This window comes from Labrus mixtus, chromosome 11 (genome assembly GCF_963584025.1).
Source record: "Labrus mixtus chromosome 11, fLabMix1.1, whole genome shotgun sequence".
Lineage (NCBI taxonomy): Eukaryota > Metazoa > Chordata > Actinopteri > Labriformes > Labridae > Labrus > Labrus mixtus.
Window position 1 is genome coordinate 10,455,609 of NC_083622.1, and position 23,519 is coordinate 10,479,127.

The window sequence follows — 23,519 nt, forward strand, 5'->3', positions numbered from 1 at the left end:
GTATGCTCGGTTTGGTTGGTCTGCTTTGTCTGCCCGTTGACTAAACCACTGGCGTATTCTCGGTCTGCTTCCATCTTACCTACTGAGCTACATACTTCAAAAAAGTACTGGAAGGTGCAATCTCCACTCCCAGGATTTATACTCTTTAACCTTCCATAAAGCCCGTTCTAAATTAGGAAAAAGGGCGTTCAAGTATGCTGCTGCTTCTTCTTGGGATTTGTTGCGAGATACTCTAAATCTTCGGGAGCTGGTTTCCTTGGATGTTTTTAAAGGTCTTCTTAATGAGGCAGGCAAATCTGGCTGTAGATTTTTCTCGTATTGCCCCTTTTTGATCGCCTTGTTGTTGATGATTTATGACACATTTTGATGAATGGTTCATATATTTTGTGATTCCTTTATAAATATAAATCATTGTTGTCTGAAACCCTGTATATTGTGCTGCTTGCTGCCTGTCTTGGCCAGGACCCTCCTCTAAAAGAGATTCTCAAATCTCAATGAGACTTTTCCTGGTTTAAAAAAAAAAGCACCAGCATTAAACCAAAACAAACTGCTGTTTGGCCATATTTCATGTTTTAATTTAAAATAGATATGACTTAATAATGCTAGCTAAAGAATGGTCACAAAAACAGGATGAAGACTAAAACCATAGTTGAGTTCCTCACATGACAAACATCACAGCAGCTACACCACTCGGGTCTTCATTTGACTTTTATGAGATTTTATACCCAAAGTGGGCAAACAGTTCGTCAAACCTGTTCTCATTGTGTGCCTCAGCTGTTGTCTTGGGTGGGACAGTGACTAACAAGGTGTCAAGTTCGAATGTAATCAGACCAAGACAGGCTTGTATTTGAAAAGAGTTTGAGCGAAGTCATTATATCCGTGTCCTCTCACAGTTCCTTCAACAAGATTAAATTGTTTTTTTATCTGTGTGTTCTCTTTCAGGTGTGGCTGCTAGAGAAGGACAAGGCAGAGAGGACCGCTCCTCCCTCACCCCCTCCCTCGCTGTCCTTTCAGGGATAGCACAGTCCGTGTTTGTTTTTCTTTGTTTATTTTTTTTATATTTTTTTTCTGCCCGGACACTACCCGCAAACGTGTGAATTCATGATCACATGACCGTGGATATGGACGCAGTCCTATCCGACTTTGTCCGTTCCACTGGAGCTGAACCGGGATTGGCCAGAGATCTGCTAGAGGGTGAGTATCAGAGTTTCACCTGTGTGATACAGAAAACATCTTAAGAAATATAATTCATTTAACAAGCTTCTTAAAGGGTCAGGGTTCCTGTGGAGCCTTCAAAAGTCTTACATTTGAGTTTTAACATTTTAGGTCATAGACTTATTTTTCCTTCTGAGAGGTCTTAAATTTAAGATGGCACTTCGAGAAATGTGTGAAAAGTTGATCAGATCTACACAGTCTAGTTACTGTTATATTATTTTAGTTCAAGTTAAAGTCAATTTGGCTTTCAGATGAAAGATATAGGGAACGGTTGGCCGAGACAAGCAACAATTTTGAAGCGACATGCAAGATATGCAAAAAAGTTTTTAAAGTTGGGACAACGGGAATAAAAGCTGTTGAATCCCAAGTGACATCCAAAATGCAAAGACGCTATGCAGTGCAAAGCGGGTCTCAAATGTCTCAAATAGGTTTTTAAGAAGTGTGCAGCAAGTCTGGGTGGAATTCTGGTCTGGAGGGTGGCCTAGCAGTTAGGTGGTGCGTCCCATGTAAAGAAGTTGTTTCATCAAAGTGGCTCAGCCCTATTCAGACTGCCGTCTCAAAGCGCAATATATACCTCCCTGTGATGTTTGTCCGCCTTCGATTTGAATGTCACAGAGGCGTAATGGTGGGGACGAAGTGATCCCCCCTCTATACTGTCTTCAGAGGTAGAATCATTGCAGTGCTCTCGCGCTTCAGCAACGCCGTATGGCAATGTGAATTCACAGACTGGGACACCAATATTACGACGTTGAATCTTGTGAGTCACAAAGACAGAGAAGCTTCTTTACGACACTGTTCCTTAATTTCACTATGAAAAGGGCTTCAAGTCTGAACCCTTAGCCCCCTTCCTGCATGTCAATCCCTGATGTTGTACCCTATCCACTGCCCTGTCCTCTAAAACAGAGGATAAAAAAGCCCCAAAAACCTTAGAAGATAATTCCACTATTATTAAACATTGACCTTATATTTATTTGGACTCAGTGACTAATAGGTCAGAAATGCTTTCTAATTTTTCCAGGATCAAATGGGCTTAAAAACGGGCTGTAATGGCTGCAAAATAATCTTCAGAGGAAACTGTGTCCCACTCAAATTTTTTATTTTTATTTTGTGTGTGTGCAAAAAGACAAATAAATAAAAAAACACAAATCCAAGCCCTCTGTACTCTCGCACAGCAAACCCCTCTCTCCAACTTTGAAGTTTTCACTGTTATCTTCCTGGAAAAAAACTCATGTTTTCTGAGATTCTACATCAAGACTTCTCCTTGAACGAACCTACATTTTAGCTCTTTAACAAAAAGGTCTGTGTCTGAACTGTGGGAACCTTTTCAAAATGTTGTGATATTGTGTCAGACTCTCACAAAAAACAAACTTAGACTGTCAGGAGGCAAAAACAGATCCTTTAGCAGAGACGTACGTTGACCAGGTGCGGTACTTGCATGGATTATGTGGGAGAGTTTACGGCAGGTGCCAGGTGAAGCAATCTGTTCTGCATCTCTAAAGCATTTCGATCCTTAAGGTATGACTCTTGTTTTGTAGTTTAGGGTTAGGGGTAACTATGTGATGTTTTATTTGTGACCTGCAGTGACTTCAGATTCAAATTAGACTAAAATAACTCGGCTCAATGCATCCAAAGGAAATATATTTATGTTTAATAACAGACATCATCCCTACATGTAAAAGATAACAAGTAAAGGGGCTAGATTTATAAAACCAGAACAACCTTTTAACCACTTCTGTTTTTCAGTAATTTCATAGTGGGTCCAGAGTCACTAAAGATAACAATTGTGCAGTGCAGATGCTACACAGATACACACAATGATGTGAACAATAACAAGAGGCTTGTTTTTTTATCCAATCATTGTTTTTCAAATGATTTACACTTTCAGAGCATCCTCGTCAAATCAGGTATTGCTAATTAAATCAGTAAAACTTCAGTCCACGTAATTGAGTCTCTGTTGGTTTCATCACTTGTACAATTAAGCTCAGAAAAAGAGGGGGTGGGCAATGGTAGTGGTGGTGGGGCGGGGGGGGGGGGGGGTGAAGTTGGCAGCTGGTGATGTTTTGAGCAGCAGCTAAATTGACCGCTGTCTCAGTCGGTGCTTCTGGCTTGTAGCAGTTAATTAGGATTTCATACACTAACAGAAGGGAAGGTATAGCTAGAGTCAACAGCGGCCCTGTTGCCTAGCAGCAACACAAGTTGCAGATAAGAATATGGGTTAAAAATGTAATGCAATGCAGTCAAGTGCAGCGAGCCAGCGAGCCGAGACGTGCTCAAAATTCTGATATTTACCCAAGCAGAGGAATGTGCCAGTGGCCTTTACATAAGATAAGACAGCCTATGGATGCACTGACTCGTGGTAAATATTTAACCTCGTTAAGGATGTGTCATTTGCTCGTCTGAGAAACAGGATTCAGGTTGTTGACAGATTGTGTTCTTTCTCCGTATGTGTTTGTGTGTGCAGGCAAGAACTGGGACTTCACTGCTGCCCTCAGTGACTTTGAGCAGCTACGGCAGGTGCATGCTGGGAACCTGACGTATTCGTTCACAGAGGAGAGGAACTATCTGCCCCAAGAAAAGGAGATGGCCCGGGTAGGACGGCCGGTTCTCCAACGCCAGGATGAGGTGGTGCAAGGTGAGGACACCAGCAAAGGGACATGTTTTTATGCAACATAACACAAGTTTAATGGTCGACACAACGGTTTAGTTTTAAATTACCTATACTAAGATGACTAACTTTAACCCTTTTGAAACAAGCACTCCTGAAAATTCTGGAACATTTCAGGACAGCCTGCCCCTAAAATCTTGCACAGTTGCTTTTTCAAACATTTTCCCTCACAGCAGGAGATTTTAAAACTTCCAAAGGACGCTGAGGAGGTCACTGTGGCTGTATCCGAATTGCCAAGTACCTACTCAATCATTCAGTAGGCAGTAGGCAGTACCTACTAGCCGTGCTGTACACTGTTAGTACCTACTATTCAGTAGGCGCGCACAGTAGGCAGATATTTGTCCCTACTTCATCTGATTCATTCAGTATGGAAGTGACGTCATTTACGTTACCCGAACCGGCTGCATCCACCCGTTTTTTTGTTTAGCTTTATTCAAGAAGAGTAATGCGCATATACAGTCAGGTAAACAAAAAACAATATCACAATGTAAATCAAGTAAAAGACAGATTAAATAACTAAATCACATACAGTAGGCTACATAAAAGAAAGAACAAATGAAAGACAGTAAGATACGGAATATAAAGTAAAATAAACAAATAAAGACGCATTTAAATAGTGAAATCACTATTTAAATAGAGGGGGAAAGGTTTTATAATAATGCAGACATTTGTTATATTTTCTGTTGTTAATTAAAAGTAGCGATTTCAGTCGAGACTTTAACTCTAGATTAAAAATATATTAAATTAATCCACGCTCGTTTGTTTTGATTTGGAGGCTGACGTGAAGTGACGATTTAAGTTTAATTTCGCACAGCATTGTGGGTGGTAAAATACGATTCATTTCCTGAAAGCACGCATCCGATCCATACTGCATGAAACCCGGAAGTTAGTATCCATACTGAAATGTTCAGTATACTGAGGTGGACCCAAAAAATGCATACTGAATGACCACTAAAGTTCAGTATACTGAAAATCCCTACTGAATAGTACGTACTGCATACTGAACTGTGACAATTTGGAAAGGGCCAATGTTTACAACATCTATCCAAGATGGCGGACAAAGAAACAGAGTCCAATGTTATGATGAAAATGTTGCTCCTATGTGAATGCCGTGTGCAATTGGATGTAATCTAAGTAACAGTGAACGAGAAGAGAAGAACAGAAAGAGTATGAAGCAGCATCTTTATGTGCACAAGATCAAACAGGAAGCTCAGCAGTCGCAGGGCATAAACTTCAACATCCCCGCCAAATTTCAGGTGGAAAGTCGGGGTCTGGCTGGAAAGTGTACGGATGTTGTCGCAGTGAAAAAGGAGTTTTGTGCACGTGTGAAAATACTAACTTGCATGTTGTTTAGTTTAAAAAAATCTTAAGGGAAGAAATGCTAACTATTGTAATGTACTCTTTCTCCTTTTTTTTTCAAAATTTCCTGAATATTTTATCATTTTCTGCAAAATTATAAACCCTAAAAACGTTTACTGACATTAAACCTTCTCTGCCATTTCTCTTTCAGCAGCGACAGAAAAGCGTTTGTCGCGGGGCATTTCGCACGCCAGTTCCACCATCGTGTCCCTGGCCCGCTCTCACGTCTCGAGCACTGGAGGAAGCAGCAGTGAGCCGCTTCTAGACACGCCCCTGTGCACTTTCCAACTACCAGACCTCACCGTGTACCGGGACGACTTCCGCAACTTCATCGAGAGGGACCTCATCGAGCAGTCCATGATGGTGGCTTTGGAGCACGCTGGTGAGAAGAACTGAACATACAGAACATGACATTACATCGCTGTAAACGACCGATCTTTAATCCTTTGTGTACTCATAAAACTTTCAATTTCACTAATGCAGATGATTTGAACAGGAGCTTAAGACTTAAATACATCCCGTCAGTGATGCCAAATGTACGATAACTTTTTGCCCTTTGTCCGATGCCCTGCTAACGCCTACAGCTCGTTAAACCAGACAGATCGTATGACTTCACAACAACTTAAGATGCTACTAGCTTAGCTACACATTTTAAAGCTGCAGTACGATATTGCTGTATTTTCCGTCTGGCAACACTGTATCCCATACTGAAGAATTTATGAAATGGTTTTTACATTTTTTGGTTGATTTTCATTTAGTTTACAGGTCCTGGTATTGTGCATGCTGGCTCACTGGGACAGTGCTGTGGCTTACAGTGACACATTCATACTGCAGGACTGAGCTGCTGTTAAAAATATCGGGGCTCTTCCTCCTGTTAAGAGAAAAAAAAACATCTTTAGTGCTTGATTTTTATAAAGTTATATCCATCGTCTCTTCCACAAATGAAGCCGCACATTGACATTGTAATTGGGTAAAACTTTTATGAAATTATGTAAGTCCCCATGAGAACAAGATCTCATTTTCAAGAGAGATCTTATTACATCAGGGCTCAATCAAACATCAAACACACAATTCAAACGGGTAATAAAACCCATCGTATAACACGGTTTCAAAATTTAATTAAAAACTATTCACTAAGTAAGAAAAGTGATGAAATACAATTATAAGTTATTTAGATATAAAGTAAAAACAGTCACAATCACTCAGTTTTTTAATTGATTGATCCGTAGAAGCTTCAAAAACTCTGCAATTCATCCCAAATCTATAGTATTCGAACATCATTTTTGAAAGCTTTCATCTTTATAACCTGCAGCAACAGAAAGTCCTGTAAGATAGATACAGAGGCTGTGGTCCTCGAAGAGGGCGGTCAGGGTTCAAATCTGACCTGAGGCTCCTTTCCCCCGCTCTCTCTGTCCCTGGTTTCTGACTCAGTCCACGGTCCCGTACCTCCAATAAAGGCACAAAAAGCCCCAAAAATATCTTCTAGAAAAGAAGAAGGGGGAAAAAATGGTTAAAAGCTTAAGAAGAGAAATCTAAAAGTTTGAGAGCATCATCAAAAAAACTGATTTTGTGACTGTTGATATAAAAACAACTTTACCTTTATTTTGTAATAACACACCTCCTATCTCCAACATGGAAAACACATTTTAAACCTGTTTAATTTCCGATGTGGAAAGAAGTACTGCAGGACTGTTTTGGGTTTAATATTGTGCCATGTTTTTCCTGCAAGCAGGCGAGTGAAGTTTTTCCTGTTTGTCTGCAGGGCGTCTGAACTGGTGGACTAAAGTCGTCTCAAACTGTCAGAATCTGCTGCCTCTGGCAACCAGCGGGGACGGAAACTGTCTGTTACACGCAGCCTCCCTCGGTTAGTATCACACACCTTTTCAAACACGACCCTGTGCCGTGCAGGTTCACACTCCATTAGCATTCATTAACAGGGCTCCATTGTTAGCTTAAGCACTAATTGCATTTTACAGGGTTGCAGAGCACATTCATTTAGCCTCAGTGGCCCACTGAGGAGCCATAGCTCAGGAAATTAATAAAGTCCTAACTAATGTGTGGGCATTGTTCAAGCTCTTTGTAGTGCACCATCATGGATAGTGGATATGAAAGTGATATTGTTTTAACCTGTGTTTCATAAAGATACTCATGGGTTAAAGGCTAAAATAGATACAGCATAAGTACATGCATTTAGTTTGGTCCCTCAGTAAGTTATTTGTGTGTTTTCCTCACGTCAACATTAAAAGAAATGACATAAAAAAGACCTTGAAATGCCTGCTGCTCATCACATTTTCATTTATTTTTGAATTATTGAAAATATTTTTCATTCTTACACGTTATTTCACTGATCTGTCAAATGTCCTCGTTCTGTTTCATAATCTAGGCATGTGGGGTTTCCACGATCGGGACCTGATGCTGCGAAAGTCCCTGTATGCGCTGATGGACCACGGCTTGGAGAGAGAGGCACTGAAGCGCAGGTGGAGGTGGCAGCAGACGCAGCAGAACAAAGAGGTCAGTTATAGAGGCTGCAACTGTCCCTTCGGTCATGCCAGTCACTCTGTGGCTACTTCGTAAAGAAATCTCAGTCTGCTTTCTTTGATTAAAAGGGGAGAAAGGTACAAATGACATATAAAGTGGTTTCTTTCCTACAATAAGTTATTGCACAGAGCTCATATGTCTGCAATCAAACATTTAAAATGTCAAATGCAAATAGCGCACTATTGTTGATTATTTTCATGTAATTAAAATTCCACAGCTTTGAGTTGATGTAAACTTTACGTAATATTTGAGTCGTTTTCTGAGATGCAGGATTTGTTGCAAGTTAATTCAAAAGCTCTGCAATAAATGTGTAATATTTAGTTACAGGCCACGTTGTCTTAATGTTTTATTGTTTATTGGCCTACATCATTTTGAGAGGTGTCTTTAAGCCCTCACCCAGGTGGGTGACACTCCCACAGCTAGGTGTTTGTTCTGCCCTCTGAGTCTGCCTTCTCACCGTAAACAATAAAGCATGGTGCAAGAAAGTCCGAGCCACATCCCCTTCCAGAGAGGGGGCGTGGTCAGACACAGCTCATTTACATTTAAAGGTACAGACACAGAAACAGCCTGTTCTGAGCAGGGCTGAAATAGAGGGGTTTATAGGCTTGATCAAATACAGGATCAGAGTGGATTTAGAACAAGAAACTTCACAGACATGTTTTGGGGAGCTCTGAGACTTATTTAAACTGTTTGAAAAGGAGGAGAATATGTGACCTTTAAAGTTTTCATTGCAGCTTTCACAGTTGTTTACACTGATTTTCCTTTCTTGGTCAACAGTTTCCTTATTGTAGAAAGGCTGCATTAGTCCACTTTCACACTTTATCAAGTGTTTGATTGTCTTTAACAGATGACAATCTCACTTTTTATGACTTGAGTGCCGAAGACCGTATCAAAAACAAAGAAGGGTTGTAAGATTGCCTCATCATGTCCCTACTGTTTAACTGTATTAGCGCTAAGTGCTGCAATCTACACCTACTGATACTCTTTATCACAAGAGAGATACTGTTCCAGTTGTGTGTGCACAACACTTTCTCTCGCCTTTGGATGATCTTTCAGAGCCTTTCTATTTACACAACACAAAGACTTTTTGCTCCTAATGAATGCAAGCAAGTATGTTCTCCAGAGTGTTTTCAGACAGCGTTCAGACTCCCACAGAGGAGATGCCACACAAATGACTGCCCACAGTTCACTCATTCTTCAGCAGCTACCACAGAGGTGTCCTCAAGTAAATCTCTCCAATTGCTCTTAGGGAGCTGCACAGACGCCGCTCCGCAAAGCTTCTCTCTCTTCTCAGCGTTCGGCAGGTGAAAAGAAACATTAGTTCAAAGGAAAAACAATAAAAAAGAAGCTGATTACTTCTCTTCATTCTTGGAGGTTTAAAGATGATTTTCCTGCTGCTGTGTGAAGGACACAAGTTAAATTGCTGTCCTCATTTGTTGGTATGTAACCTTGTGGTAAGATGCCATAACGTCAGTACATGCTTTTGTGACATTTGACACGCCCTCTCTAAATGGCAAATGTGTGTGTGTCCTTCTCCTCAGTCTGGTCTGGTGTACACGGAGGAGGAGTGGCAGAAAGAGTGGAATGAACTGTTGAAGCTGGCCTCCAGCGAGCCGAGAATACACTACAGCACCAACGGCACCAACGGGTAAGGTCTGACTCGGACAATGCAGGGCCTGTTACCCCGGCACGCACTCAGTCACACTCATGTTTTTATTCATGGACAAACAACTGAGCTCACAATCAGCACTGAGTGAGTGGCTCAGTCAATCTGCTATTTGTTGTCCAATGGGTGTTTTCAGTACACCTTACTTCACCTGTTTGTGGCCCGACATTGTGTACACAATTATCACTCGTAATTACTCATGTCATACAGGATCCATTAACAGGACATTAAAGACACAGTGTTCCTAAAGGCTTTGTCTCTCGTTTTGCAACACTTTAAACAATTGTGTCTGTGTTGTTGTTCTGTTCAGGGCGGAGTCCTCTGATGAGCCGGTTTACGAGAGTTTGGAGGAGTTTCACGTCTTCGTCTTGGCTCACGTCCTCAGACGACCCATAGTGGTGGTGGCCGACACCATGCTGAGGGACTCTGGAGGAGAAGGTGAATATCTGCCCGGGGATTCCTGTGGCTTGTAATAAAATACATAGTGATAATGATACATTTGATTTTATAGAACCTTTATGATTAACACTCAGAGAACATATCCCGTAAAAAAACATGGTAGCTCGGTGGTTAGCAGGAGGGATGGGACAAAATATGGATATCGTCATCTTTACTCGTATGACACGTTTAAAGAATCACTGGTGCCAAATATCGATACTTTCATTTTTTTTTTTTTTTAAATACAGCTCTCTAAACAGATTGCCCTGTTATGACACAAATGAGGGTATCGTGAAAGGCCAAAGAGAATAAGTTGTCGGCGGGGTAAAAGAAAAATATGGCATCAGCAGAATAATGTCAAACAGCAGGAAAACATCACCCATTGGTTTCTGAAGCGGACTTTTGAAGCCTGTAGATTGTGGTAGCCATGTTGGAAATGCTGTCCCAAATTAACTTTCCGTCATTGGAATAACAGACATAAACGTAGATCTGAGGCGGGCCTTTAGCCTCCTGACAAACAGCTACAATGCGCCCGCCCGTTAGTCCAATCAGCCACGTCTTTTTATTTAGTTGTAGATGAATTCACTCCTGGACAATGTGTGCCCAAAAAGAAACGAGCTAAACAGACCAAAGAGGTTTTTTGAACCAGGCTGTGAACATGTTAGCATTAGCATTTTTGAATTGGTGTGTATGGGACTTGCGGTGCGTTTCCAGCGAGCCCCTAGTGGACACCTGAAGAACTGCAGTTTTTTACACTTGTGCATTGGCTTCATTTTTCAACACCAGAGGTTTCCGCTTGGTTTAAACACGATAAGCACCAAAACTGACACCAGATTGCAGTGAAGAGATACATGAATCCTGCACGTCACCTTTTATTTTCTTCAGTTTATCAGATATCCTGATTTGTCTTGTAATATAAATCAATTATCGCAGATTCCCTTTTTCATGGTATTATAGTTAGCGTGGACCCTACTGTACTGTACCATAGCATAGAGTGACCCATCAGATCACAGCGTAACCGATCGTAGCATAGCATAACGTAATGTATCATAATAAATGGTATGGTATTGTATCGTTAGTTACCCAGCTTTTCCAATCCCTAGTACACACTATCTTTGGTTGTATCCCAGCTGGAGGGAGACTTTTTTTTACCAGTGTTTGCAAGTTCTCTGTGTGTTTCTTTTGATGCTCTGGGGTCCTCCGCCATTAAGAAAAACTAAAACATTTACAGTAGCTTGATTGTCCTGTCAGTCTGTTTCAGAACTGCAGCGGCTCCCAGCGGCTGCCCACTGCTTCTAATACATGTGATGGGTTTAATGCAGGGAGCGAATCTTCCTACAGGGATCAATAGAAGATAACAACTCCACTTACAATAATAGATCATTTTTAAAGCCTGCAACCAGGCACCAGTAATAAAACATGAGTACAATCAACAACATGAAATAGGCCTCACAGTAGAGCTCAGCAGTGAGATGTTATAATATTTAATATTTCATTGTTTTTTCATGATGTAGTTCTCTTTTTATCCTCTTAATTTCCGTAAATGACAGAGCGAATCATTCTGAGTGTCACTCGACAAATATTTTTTAAAAATCAAGGAAGAATTTATAAGAAATTTTAGACTAAGTCTTCAATAATCGATGACTTGTCACCCAGCTGGTATCTCAAGCTGATTAAAACAAACATTGAAAGTCATAGAAAACAAATGAGCACATACACACACTTTGTTCTGTACAACAAGAAACCTACAGAACTCCTGTGAGGGAACTTAACTCCACTTTTTAGTGCTCTGGTGGTAGAAAGTGATCGCCTCGCGTTGTAGACCACGTGACTACACAACATTATTTCAAGCCTGTGGCCTGTTGCTGTAGCTAAGTATGAGTCGCTACTTAAGTTTGAGTGCCCATACGTTGAAGCTAGTTATTTTGTTACCGAAGTTGCGTCGTTGTTGCACTCAAGAGGACTTGAGACTCATCTTAACTAGCGGAGCGTAACGTCCAAACTAACCAAAAATACTGTTGCAGAAATTAGTTTAAACTTCACGTGACCAAGAAGTTTTAAAAAAGCATTTTTATTTCAGGGAGCATCTGTAATTCACTGTACAATAATTGTTGGCTTTTGAAGAAAGGGCTTTAAACAAAATGAGCTTCTGAATAAAACAAACAGTGGACTTATTGTAGGGACTCTCTGCACAACCAAACGATGATCACTGCCATTTTGGGTTGTCATGGTAGCATCTCGTCAATCACAAAATGCGTTGGACTGAAGCATTCTGTGCAAAACCATCTGTTTTACTCCAGAAGGGATAAAAAAAAATGTATAAAATGAACATCAAGCTGTATAAAAACCTGAAACTACCGAGTGAGACAAAGAAGGCAGCATGAGAATATTGGTTTGATTTACTGTCAGATGTAAAACGCTTCTATTTCCAGCTCTCTCCCACAGAATATTTTATGGCCTGCTTTCATTGCTGCAGGTCGTGGTTTTTCAGATGTTTAATGTCCTTCTTACTCTTCCCCAGCCTTTGCCCCCATCCCGTTCGGAGGCATCTACCTACCGCTGGAAGTGCCAGCTGCCAAGTGCCATCGATCGCCCCTGGTCCTGGCATACGACCAGGCGCACTTCTCTGCCCTGGTCTCCATGGAGCAGAAAGATAGCTCAAAAGAGCAAGGTAAAGCGCTGCATCATTCATCTTTATTATCATCTGGATATTGATTTTTCTTTATAGCAGCCTCCTGGTAAGCAGTTGACATTTTTGCATCCATAAATCACAGCACATCAATCACGGGTTTAACATTCTTGCAGGAGATTTGATGATAAATAAAAGACCTCAGAGAAATCCTCTTAGAAAGGCACAGATAACAAAGGGAGATTTCTAGAATAATGTAGCACAAGGACACACTAAAGGGTCAGTGTCGTGCCTTAGTGGTTTATTTAAAATGATGAGTCATGGCCTGTTGAGTATATCAAGTGATGTTTTTTGCTCAACACCAGGCAAGCAAAACTGATTAATGCGCGCACCCAATGTTGAGGGATATAGTCCTACAAGCGGGCAGCCCAGGTTCAAATTCGACCTTTGGCTTCTTTCCCGCATCCCTCTCTCTCTCTCTCTCTCTCTCTCGCTCTCTCTCTCTCCCTCCTTGATTTCTCACTCTATCCACAGTCCTGTCTCTCCAATAAATGCACTCAAAGCCCCAAAATAAAACTTAAAAAAAACACCATAGTTGGATTGTGAGAGAAACTTAACACTTGTGTTCAGTTTGTCTAGAGGATACAAGTTTATCCTTGACTTCCAGACAATGTCCAGACATTCGGTTGTTAACCAGTCTAAAAATATCTGATGGAACGATCCAAAAACAATATTGGTCAGACAGATTTGGCCAAAAGTGAAAATAGAAAGTGAAAGAATTGATCACGCTCAGAAGTATTTCTGTCCGCAGACATTCCAGCGTGCTTCATTAAAACGTTTGATCCTTTTTTCTAAGAATACTTTTTGTCTCCCCCCCCCATCTCCACCAGCAGTTGTGATCCCTCTCACCGACTCGGAGCACAAAATGCTGCCGCTGCACTTTGCTGTGGACCCGGGGAAGGACTGGGAGTGGGGCAAGGATGACACGGACAACGTGATGCTGGCGAGGTACGGCCTGCTTCTCAAAGCGTCTCTTATGTGTTTACATCAAGTCGTGTTTGTACGGTGAAATGTGTTTACAAGGTGTCTTTAACAAACGACAAGAACAGATCAAAATGAGGTAGGCACATGTTGCCCTGCGTGTGTTCTCCCTCTTTGACGGAGAGAGTGTCAGTGTGTAGGGATTGATCCCTGAACCCAGATTAGTGACACTCAGCTCCACTCACAATGAGATTAGCTCTGAATACTTTCTATGAATGGACCAGGGGAAGGAGCGCCAAAATAGCAACACCAATAATAACTGTCCACTTCATCTACGTCAGCTGACAACACTGTGGATACCTTATTGACAGAGACTACATGAGTGGCTGCTTATACTGAATGGAAATACACACTAATGTTAACACACATCAGCAGAATGCTTAGAGATTTTCACTGAAGCATTCAGAGTCAAATATCCGGTTTGAGTAGTTTTTCAGCAGCAGCTTGTTTAGTTATATCATTAATCTGCCTTTAATTAAAGAAACAACGTTTCATGGTTTTCACAGATTGGGATCTTTTTAAAGAAATATGTTTTGTTTCTCTTCTTCAGAGTTGTGTTAAAACTAAGCTGCTGCCAAAAACTCTATTTTTTTTTAATATGGCTCATAATAAAAGCATTCCAACAACATAATAACCTGTGCCGGTGGTATTTAAAGTAATTTACCACCCACCTCTCGTTTCAGTGTTTTGTTTTGTTTTTTAGCTTCATATTGAAGTTTAAAATTCTGGGTCCGTGACAATCCTAGTCCCTATTGCCCTGCCCCCCTGTGTGATCTATATGTATAAATACCGGTCCTAAAGTTAGGGACCTCAACAACTCTCCCTCGGAACTGCTAAGTGAAGTTATAATGAAGTAAACTTCTGTTGTGTTATGTTGTTGTTTTGTGCATTCACAGTATGTTCTTTTCCACTTCACACATCTCTATCATGGGACCGATGTTTACGAGAGGGATTGTCCCAAAGCTGCAAAAAGACACACTGTCTAACTTGCCTTTATAAACATTTATTTACAACGTTTCTGCTCAGCTTTATTTGCCAGGTCCAGGGCTAGAAATGTTGCAAATAAATGTACGATTGTCATTTATGAATTTATGCGTAATGTCAGTAGCAACCTGAACAAAAATATGACATTACAGCCACTTCAAGTCAAGTACGACTCTGCTGTTAAAACAGAAAATGTGACTCGCTTTAACTTGTTTCTCTCTCGCTCTCTCTCTCCATCCTGCTTCCCCTCAGTGTGGCTCTTTCTTTGGAGGCTAAGCTCCAGATGTTGCACAGCTACATGACGGTCACCTGGCTGCCCCTGCCCTGTGAGGTAAACAACTTTTATTGGATGCCCTGATTTCACAGATCCAGCTTTTGCAATGACAGGAAAGATTATTCAGTGACAAAAAAAAAAAAAGGAAAGTTGTTTTACAGGCCAAACAGAGCTTCAGGACAATATATACAAATGTATAATGTGATGACTGCACAGATGACACCGTGGTTGTTACATTGATATGTTACATCCGCTTGTGGAAAGGGTTAATTTCCCACTGTCGTTGTTGACAAAGACAATATTTTTCCTTTTCCACCAGACCAGCTGTTCACTAAGTGTGTGCAAAAACAAACTACACTGGGGCATTGAGGTCATAGAGTCACACCACGACACACTGTGACAAAGGTCCTCTTGTGTGCCACATGCTACCAGCAGCGAGCCCGGAGTGACCAGTTTACAGCAGTTCCATGGTTAAGCTGCAGGGACTGGTGGAAATACAGGAATCCCTGTATTTAAAATCAAATTTAAGGGGATTGTTGTGTGTAGCTGTTCTGCCAGAGACTCTCCATGTGATGGTCATTACTGCTGAGAGACGGGTTATTCTGTAACTACTTCTTGTTAGAGATCAGAACAATGCGTCATAATGTAGGTCGTGCCTTTTCCAAATACGGCGTTCTTATATTAGCAGCTTCCTTAAACTGTTAGATATGAAAAGGCACTTGGAAACTGAGTCATTTGTTGTTTTTTTTTGCGCTGGTCTGCAAAAAGCAGCTCGATGACTCACTCTCTTCACATCCTCTGTATCTTGTGCTGATTCTTTTCCCTGTTTGTACATGAAGGGCATCGGCTCGGGCTCTTTATTTTTACTGTTAAATTTAGTAAGAATGTGAATTGTGACCTTTTATAATTTTTTTTTTCTTCTTCATTATAATTTGGGCTCAATGGTCACTGCAGTACTTTTCCACTACCTTGTGTTTCTGCTTTGTGTCTTCACAGCAAGCCCCCCTGGCCCAGCCTGAGTCTCCCACAGCATCGGCAGGAGAGGATGCCCGCACGCCTCCGGACTCAGGAGAGTCAGACAAGGAGTCAGTCAGCAGCAGCTCCAACGGAAACGGAGACACGACCACAGGATCAACGGTCAACGGGGGCGGCTCCTTGGCCAAGAACAGCTCCTCTTCCTCGTCCAGCTCCTCCAGCAACGGATCTGCAACGGGAACAGCAGGGAAGGACAAAACCAAGAAGGAGAAAGACAAGGATAAAGACAAGAAGCGGGCGGACTCTGTGGCCAACAAACTCGGCAGCTTTGGCAAGAGTCTGGGCAGCAAGCTGAAGAAGAACGTGGGCGGACTGATGACAGGAAAGAACGCTGGAGCCGGAGGTGTCAAGCAGGAGGGCGGGGAGAAGAAGAAAGGCTCTTTTAGGGGGAGGAAGGGCAGCAAGGATGGCTCGCCTTCAGCACATGCCTCAGAGGATTCTGGGAAAGGCTCTCCCTCCTCAGGTAGCGAGCGTCTAAATGGAACAGGGAGCAGTATGAGCAGCAGCGGCGGGAGCAGCACCGAGTGTGAAACCTACAAGTACAGCGCCGATGTCAAGGTGAGCATGGGAATCCTGCGAGCCGCCATGCAGGGCGAGAGAAAGTTAATCTTTGCCAGCCTCCTCACTACAAGCAACCGGCAGCCCTTCCAGGAGGAGATGATCCAGCGCTACCTGAGCGACGCAGAGGAGCGCTTTCGAGTGGAGCAGGAACAACAGCGGCGTGACCTGGAGAGGAAGAACATCACCAACGGCATTCAGATACCCAAGAAAGAGACCATTGGTGGTCCAGAGCTGACATACCGAGCTTTTGACGCTAAAGAGGAGCTGTCAGAGAACTCCTCCCCTACCTTCAGCCAACTCAAGGCCTCTCCTTTGACCACCTCCATGTACTCTGGTGTCGTTCCAATCCCCCGGCCCTCCTTCATAGACCAGCCTGCTGCTGCTCCGCCCCTCACACAGCACCTTCACATGCACGGCTACATGGATACTAGGCGCCAACTTGCTGGCGGCTCCCCTGCAACCTCTTACCCTGGTCTCCCCTCTTACGCCACCCTTCCCCGGCACTGCCCCACAACGCAGGGTCCCTCACATCCCCAATATAACAACTCCCAAGGCCCCTCCTCTTTAAGTCCCACACGCCTTGCACCCTCGTACCTCCCTGAGTTTGACCCCCCGGACTATCCGGGGTCTGAACACGCTGCTGGGAGTTACACTAATGGCTTCAGGGACATACGCGCCAACCTCGACTCCCGAAGCGGGCAGCCCCCTGTCAGACACTACTCCCTTGGCAGCGCAGGCGGTCTGGCTAGCCTGCAGTCCAGCCGCTGTCGGACACCCAGCTGCACCTACTACGGACACCCCGAGACGGGGAACTACTGCTCTTACTGCTACCGGGAAGAGCTGAAAAAGAGAGAGACAGAACCAGCCATCCACAGGTTCTGAACGGACCTCGCTATGGCTTGATTTTGATGAGTGGCCTTTTTCAGTGAAAGAAAAATAATGTCTGGGGCGGATCAGCCCTCTAAATGGACGTGAGAAAGGCAAAACCAGCTCCCTCCCGTTTTTAGCCGTGTCACTTTCCGTTGGAGTAGCCAACAGTCGACACACACTACAGTGTAAACAGGGTGGTTTGACTGCTGGGGTCACGTAATAGACCATAGAATAATTTAACTGCACTTCTGTTACATTTTGCTGTGGCTCTTATGCAGGCGTTATGTATGAGTGTGTGTGTGTGTGTGTGTGTGTGTGTGTGTGTGTGTGTGTGTGTGTGTGTGTGTGTGTGTGTGTGTGTGTGTGTGTGTGTGTGTGTGTGTGTGTGTGTGTGTGTGTGTGTGTGTGTGTGTGTGTGTGTGTGTGTGTGTGTGTGTGTGTGTGTGTGTGTGTGTGTGTGTGTGTGTGTGTGTGTGTGTGTGTGTGTGTCTGAGTGTGTGTGTGTGTGTGTGTGTGAGCTGCAGGCTCTCCTCCCTTATCAGTTAAACGCCTTGCTACTGTCTCCTCCTAGTGGAGAGAATGTATATGGCAGGCACCATACACAACACTCCACACACGCACAGTGACATGCCCACATCTTCACCAAGTCAGACTCACACTACTCCGTACGCAGCGATGCAAACACAAACAGAAAGGGCACGAGTGTCTGCTCCATTGTTTGGTCTGTGATAATGTTTGGATGGTTAGCTGAGGGATGTTTGAGCGTTTTGAAGTCCCGTCAGTCGAGGGTGATTTCAGCGCTGAACAGATTTTACACTACTGTTACTAGAAGCTTGCGTCATATGTACCTCGGGAAACAGCAGAAATAATCTTCATCAAATTGCTTTTTTGTCTGACACCATTTGCATAATGCAAATTGAAAGTAGCGTGCAATGCTAATGACTAAGCGCTCTGTTCGCTGCTGTGGTGCTAATTTTACAGAATGCAAACCCAGAATTGTCCTGCATTGAGGCAACAGCTCTGCACTGTCAGCATTATCTTTTTGGCAAAAATAAATATCTACTAAATGTATGTATAAATTAAATCCTGAAGATGTCGACCTCAGTGCATCAGGTCCCGGTGTTGATCAGGCGTTGCACATCAAAGATAACATACATAGCAGTATGGTAAGAAACTTTCTCAGAGCCTGATCGGAGTAATTTAAATGTTTGTTGGAACCTCTCTCTTTCTCAGTTGGTTGGGTCTTCCTGTTTCTGTAACAATGGCTGGCTTGAAGGCTTTTCATTGTGGCAAACCGAGGCATGCATCACGACACGCTGCAAAGTCAATATGTCACACTCAGCAGAACAGATTTTGGAGACAACTGTCACATGCATTATATGCTTTTCTCTCAAACTATTTAACTGTTACCGAACTCATTTGTGGATTTTAGAGAAGGAAATGAAGGCTGCAACTGATGATAGATCCATTGTGGATTAATCTGTTGATTCATTTCTTTATTAAATGATTGGTTTATTCTATAAAATACCAGAACGTTGTGAAAATGTCAATCAGTGTCTTTTTTCAACAACACACAGTTACTAGTCAGGCGCTGTTTTCACACATGCACCTTGTAAAAAAAAGCATGTAGGACACCCTGCCCCTGAAGTCTTCCTCAGTTGCTGATCCCTCATAGTGGGATGTTTTTTCCTGTCAGACGAGGGCGGGGGTCTCAGGAGGCAAGACATGACGCCAAAAAGACGCAGCAGGATAGATGGCAGGCAACACTATAATGACCCCTTTCTGCTTTTATATTAAAGTTCTGTGTAATTGGATGAATTCACAGTATCAACAACCAAGTGGAAAATAACAAGCTGGCGAGCAGAAAGTGTGAAGCAGCTTCATCACATGAACTGAGATCTCACCGGTCAGGTGATTAAAAACGCCATCATCCCCTCCCCCCATTTGCTTTTCCTGAATATTTCCTGCTGCGTTCAAACACCAGCCCACCTAAAAGTTTTGTGCATGTGTGAAAACACCTGAATCAGAATTTAATATTTGAAGCTCCAGAAAATGATATAACTGTTTGAAATCGAAAAAAGCAACATGAAGTTCTTCTAAAGCAGCGAGATTATCTGCAGTTGAAGAATATTGTCTCCAAATTCTGTTTGCATGGTGCAAAGGAAATGTGCTCTTCTGTAGGGTTATGATACCCAGTTTCATTTGTCTTCTGTTGACAAGTTACACGCTCATGTAAGAAACTGCTCTGATACGACGTGCCCTCTGCGCTCTGATGGTTGAAAAATGCGAAACAGGTCATCCGATCTCATGATCACATAAAAAGGTCGTCTTCAAACTTTCATGGTGTTTCTGCTCACAGGACATCTTGTCACCAGTACTGTTTTGGTCACCCACTGCAAATTCTGAAGTTCTACTGAAGGCTGTTTTCTAGATTTCTGGCATTCGTCCCGCCAAATCCAGTAACGTTCTCTCTTTCTGCACAACTTCAAGCACTTTTCCTGATGTCCGTATAGATACAAACCTTTTTACTGTTTTTTGAAGTGGCCTGACTGTTGTCCTTTGTCCATCTCTGCAGACACTGCCACCTCTGTCCACCAGAAACCGGGGCCGCAGCTCAGACGGGTTTCTCTTAAGGATTCAGTTACTGTAGAGCGACAGCATTTTGGTGCCAGCGTCACCATCTTACTCAGTTTCCTAGTTGCCTTCTTCAGCGTTTGTCCTTGTGACATCACAATCCTGTTTGTACATTGTTCAAGACGAACATCGAGTGTCCGCTGCTTGCTTCATTGCCTGCAGTTTCTGCTACTACTGCCCCAAAATGTAACTTTGTTTAAATTATTTTTAAAAAGCATGGAAGTAATTGGGATCTTTTTTTTTTTTCCTGTCAGTTAGATGTATGATTTTACAGATGCAGACCGATGTTCTGTTTGAGTCTTCCTTATTTAATTTGAAACTCAAGGCTGTTTTAGTTTCTCTTTTGACTACTTAAATTCTTATTTTGATTCCCTTTGATAAGCCATTGTGAGGAATTTCTTTAAACATAGTGTGACTAAAGTTGCTTTCCTCGAATCTATTCTTCAGCGTTAAATTTAGAAAAGCACAATTTAGTATGCAATTCACTGCCTTGCCCAGTTGAGGGCGATCTTGTTTTGTTTTGTCCTTTTAGCTCAGTCTCTGGAGCCTACCTTTGTGACCAAACTGCAAACGAAAAATAACCAAAATAATAGAGAATAACTTTGAGTAGTGGTAATTTAACACTTTGTTACAGTATATTGAAAAAGTTTTAAGTTTAAAAAAAAAAAGCTAGTCGTGGGAGAAGAATCTTTTTTCTGTGTTCAAAGTAACACTTGAGTTTTACTGACATTGAAACCTTTAAATCATGCTGCTCCCTCCTCCCTAAAAAAACAACATTTGCTGTGTTTTCTGTGTGCTAACGTGTCCATGCACTTACATTTAATTCAGAGGAGACCCGTGAGGCGTTCACTGACTGTGGGAAAGGTGATGCGTGTATTTAAAAATGTTGCATGTGTGCAGACTCTTGTCTCCTTCCCTCCAAAATAATAATCAGCTCCAACGAAAAAAACCATTTCTGAATTGTATTTTTTTGCAATGAAACAAATGCCTCAGAAACATGTGGGACAGTAGATGTTATAGGCTTCAAACACTTTTTTTGTATTTAAGAAAACAAAAACAATGAGATGTTGTATAAATATGTTCCAAGTTATTTTTGTAAGCCCAAAGTTTTACAGTGTTTTTAAAGGGTGAGAATGTATTTTGTTGGAAACTGAAACGCTTGTAGGAGCCTGGATGTGGGGTACAGATTTTGTGTTTAACCAGAAAGTGGCTGCTGAAGGCGACTCCCAGACGGGCCTCGTGGGTCTCTCATTGCAAACTAATTTCCTCAATGCTGACCTAACAAGATACCATTTGAGAATTTATATTTATAGTGAGACTTTTTTTTTTTTTTTTAATAGGTTTCCTTGTGGAATGTTTAGTTGCAACATTTTAGGATGTTCTTTCTCACATGGCTAGTTGTCTAGCAGTCTTGGCTTTTATTTGTCGCTTCTATTGATTTGTAAAACATTTTGTTTACTTTTTTCTACAACCACCGAACCGTGCTATGCTAAAACATGACAGACATGACGTTCTTGTTGACCCAGCTCGTTTTCCTCCGAACCCCTAAAGGAGAAACGGCTCAGAATTTGTTTTTGCGACGCAACTGACCCGATCTATTTTTATATATATTGTACAACACTGTATTTTCTGTGTGAGCAGAATCTTTCATCATCGGTGACATTTACATGGATTACTTCGAGTTGCATGGGACTGGAACTGTTGCATGTAAATGGCGATCCATTTTACCAAATTTGTGCATTATTTGAACTTGATTTCTCTCGTCCTGGTATTTTGATCTGTTTTCATTTTTTTTTAAATTGTTTTAATGTTTTGCTTTTGTTTTTGTTTTTTTTGAGAGGAGAGCCCTAAGGCTGTGTGACAGTGCAATCTGGATAGAAAGAACATCAGATTTATGTTAGGTTTTTATTATTATAATTATTAATTTCTTTTGCACCGTTTGAATAAATTCTCATTGTATTTCAAGACTGCTATGCTTCCTCTCTTTTTTTATGTTTAATGTCAATCATTTTTGGTTTATAGCAGATTGCTTAGTCACAGGGGCGTGTCTAGAAGGGTGGCCAGAACCCAGGTGCCAACCCAAATATCCTAAACTGTGTTTGGCTATCTTGGGTTGCATAAAAGTAGATTCAATTAATGGCAATAAAAAGGGTAAATAAATTAGATTATTGTGAATGCGTAAGTGGATGTTACACTTAAGGCTGCCCCTGCACTAGTCAGTGCCTCTGCTTAGTCATTAAAGAATTCATAAAATTGTCTCTGACATGAGATCAAATCCATTCAAATATAACAGTACCAGGAAACTGTAGCAACTAAAGATTGGGAAATGCAGCTGAGAGACTCTCTTACAAACATCATATGAATGGATTTTTTAACAAAAACCAAATCAATCAATCATATATAAAAGTGGGCCAAGAGGGCAGCCTCCTTTCCTTCCTTTCCCTCACGTCATTCCCCATTCTCTCCTGATTTCCTACTCTGTCCTATCAAATGAAGGAAAAAGCCCAAAAATAAATCTTTCAAAACAAAAAGGTCTAAAAATGTTAATAACATGTTGACAATGAAAGTCAACAGAAAATATTCAAACCCTCTGACCCTCTTTGTCTGACTCCCTCCACACAACTGAACAAGGACAATGAGGAAGGAGGACCAAATTAAAGGAGTAATACACAACAAATGATGAGAGAGGTTAAATACAAGTCATATTCTATTTTACACTGTTGTTGATGCTACACACTCTGAAATACACACACACACATGCAATACAGGATCATACGGATATGCTCTGATGGAGAGATGTCGGAGTGAGGGGGCTGCCCTCAGCAAGCTCTCCTGAGCCGATGGTGGGGGTTCGGTTTCTCACCCAAGGGCACATCAGCAGTGCTCAGGAAGTGAACTGGCACCTCTCCAGCTACCAGAGCAATTTCAAGACTTGGTCCGCACCGGCGACCCTTCTACTACTCCCGCCCCCAACTGTGACAAAGTAGTTTTTACACAGCTGTGGATTGTCCTTTATCTGGACAAAGTAAAAACCCTGCTGTTGAAAAGCTCATAACTCTTTATGTAGTGCAAGAGAAAACAGGAATTCTTGAACGATTAAACAAGTATCCTTTTAGCTTCATTATTATAAAGTGAGGCTGCAGAGACATGAAAACCTGTGAATAGAATACAAACAAAAGATGAACACAAAGCTAAGCCGTGTATTTTATTTTAGTGAGTACTTTATTTGTTATCCATGTCATCGTGTATTACCCTAACCTTGTTGCATTATACATTGTTGAATAACTCCAGCTCAGATGATGCAAGGTCCTGTGTCTGGGACTGTTTTATGTATCAGAGAAATCGGAGACCCTTATGTAATATTGAACAGTTTCCCATGTGGTAAAAAATCCAGACCTCTCTCTATTATAGTTCACAAGGACAGCGTCTCCCCACCTGTTCAGCCGGACCGACTGACGCTCAGGATTACTCAAACTTTCCCTGTTCTCGCTGGAAAGGAATTCCATCTGAACTGGCCTCCTGTGTCTAAGTTATTGGTGGTTTCGTTCCATGAGAGAGGAGAGGAGCGAGTCCCGACACACACCTGCAAAAGGATCAGAAAAAAAAGGTA

General features: G+C 42.0%; 2 protein-coding genes across 3 annotated transcripts in view; both read left to right on the top strand.

The window, feature by feature from the left end:
- Nucleotides 1-21,874, top strand: part of otud7b (OTU deubiquitinase 7B) — a 47,464-nt gene extending 25,590 nt beyond the window's left edge. Inside the window, exons 2-12 of one of the 2 annotated variants that reach the window (XM_061049912.1) lie at nucleotides 943-1,194; nucleotides 3,677-3,847; nucleotides 5,391-5,621; nucleotides 7,002-7,103; nucleotides 7,623-7,750; nucleotides 9,319-9,425; nucleotides 9,754-9,881; nucleotides 12,403-12,552; nucleotides 13,401-13,518; nucleotides 14,788-14,866; nucleotides 15,806-21,874. In XM_061049912.1, the coding sequence (XP_060905895.1) occupies nucleotides 1,110-1,194; nucleotides 3,677-3,847; nucleotides 5,391-5,621; nucleotides 7,002-7,103; nucleotides 7,623-7,750; nucleotides 9,319-9,425; nucleotides 9,754-9,881; nucleotides 12,403-12,552; nucleotides 13,401-13,518; nucleotides 14,788-14,866; nucleotides 15,806-17,287 (2,781 nt within the window). In that variant the 5' untranslated portion in view covers nucleotides 943-1,109 and the 3' untranslated portion in view covers nucleotides 17,288-21,874. The remainder of the gene's footprint in view (nucleotides 1-942; nucleotides 1,195-3,676; nucleotides 3,848-5,390; nucleotides 5,622-7,001; nucleotides 7,104-7,622; nucleotides 7,751-9,318; nucleotides 9,426-9,753; nucleotides 9,882-12,402; nucleotides 12,553-13,400; nucleotides 13,519-14,787; nucleotides 14,867-15,805) is intronic. The other variant, XM_061049913.1, reaches the window with a different exon arrangement.
- A 1,548-nt stretch (nucleotides 21,875-23,422) lies between these two features.
- Nucleotides 23,423-23,519, top strand: part of mtmr11 (myotubularin related protein 11) — a 36,676-nt gene continuing 36,579 nt past the window's right edge. Inside the window, exon 1 of the mRNA XM_061049915.1 lies at nucleotides 23,423-23,516. The gene's annotated coding sequence lies outside the window, so the exon portion shown is untranslated. The remainder of the gene's footprint in view (nucleotides 23,517-23,519) is intronic.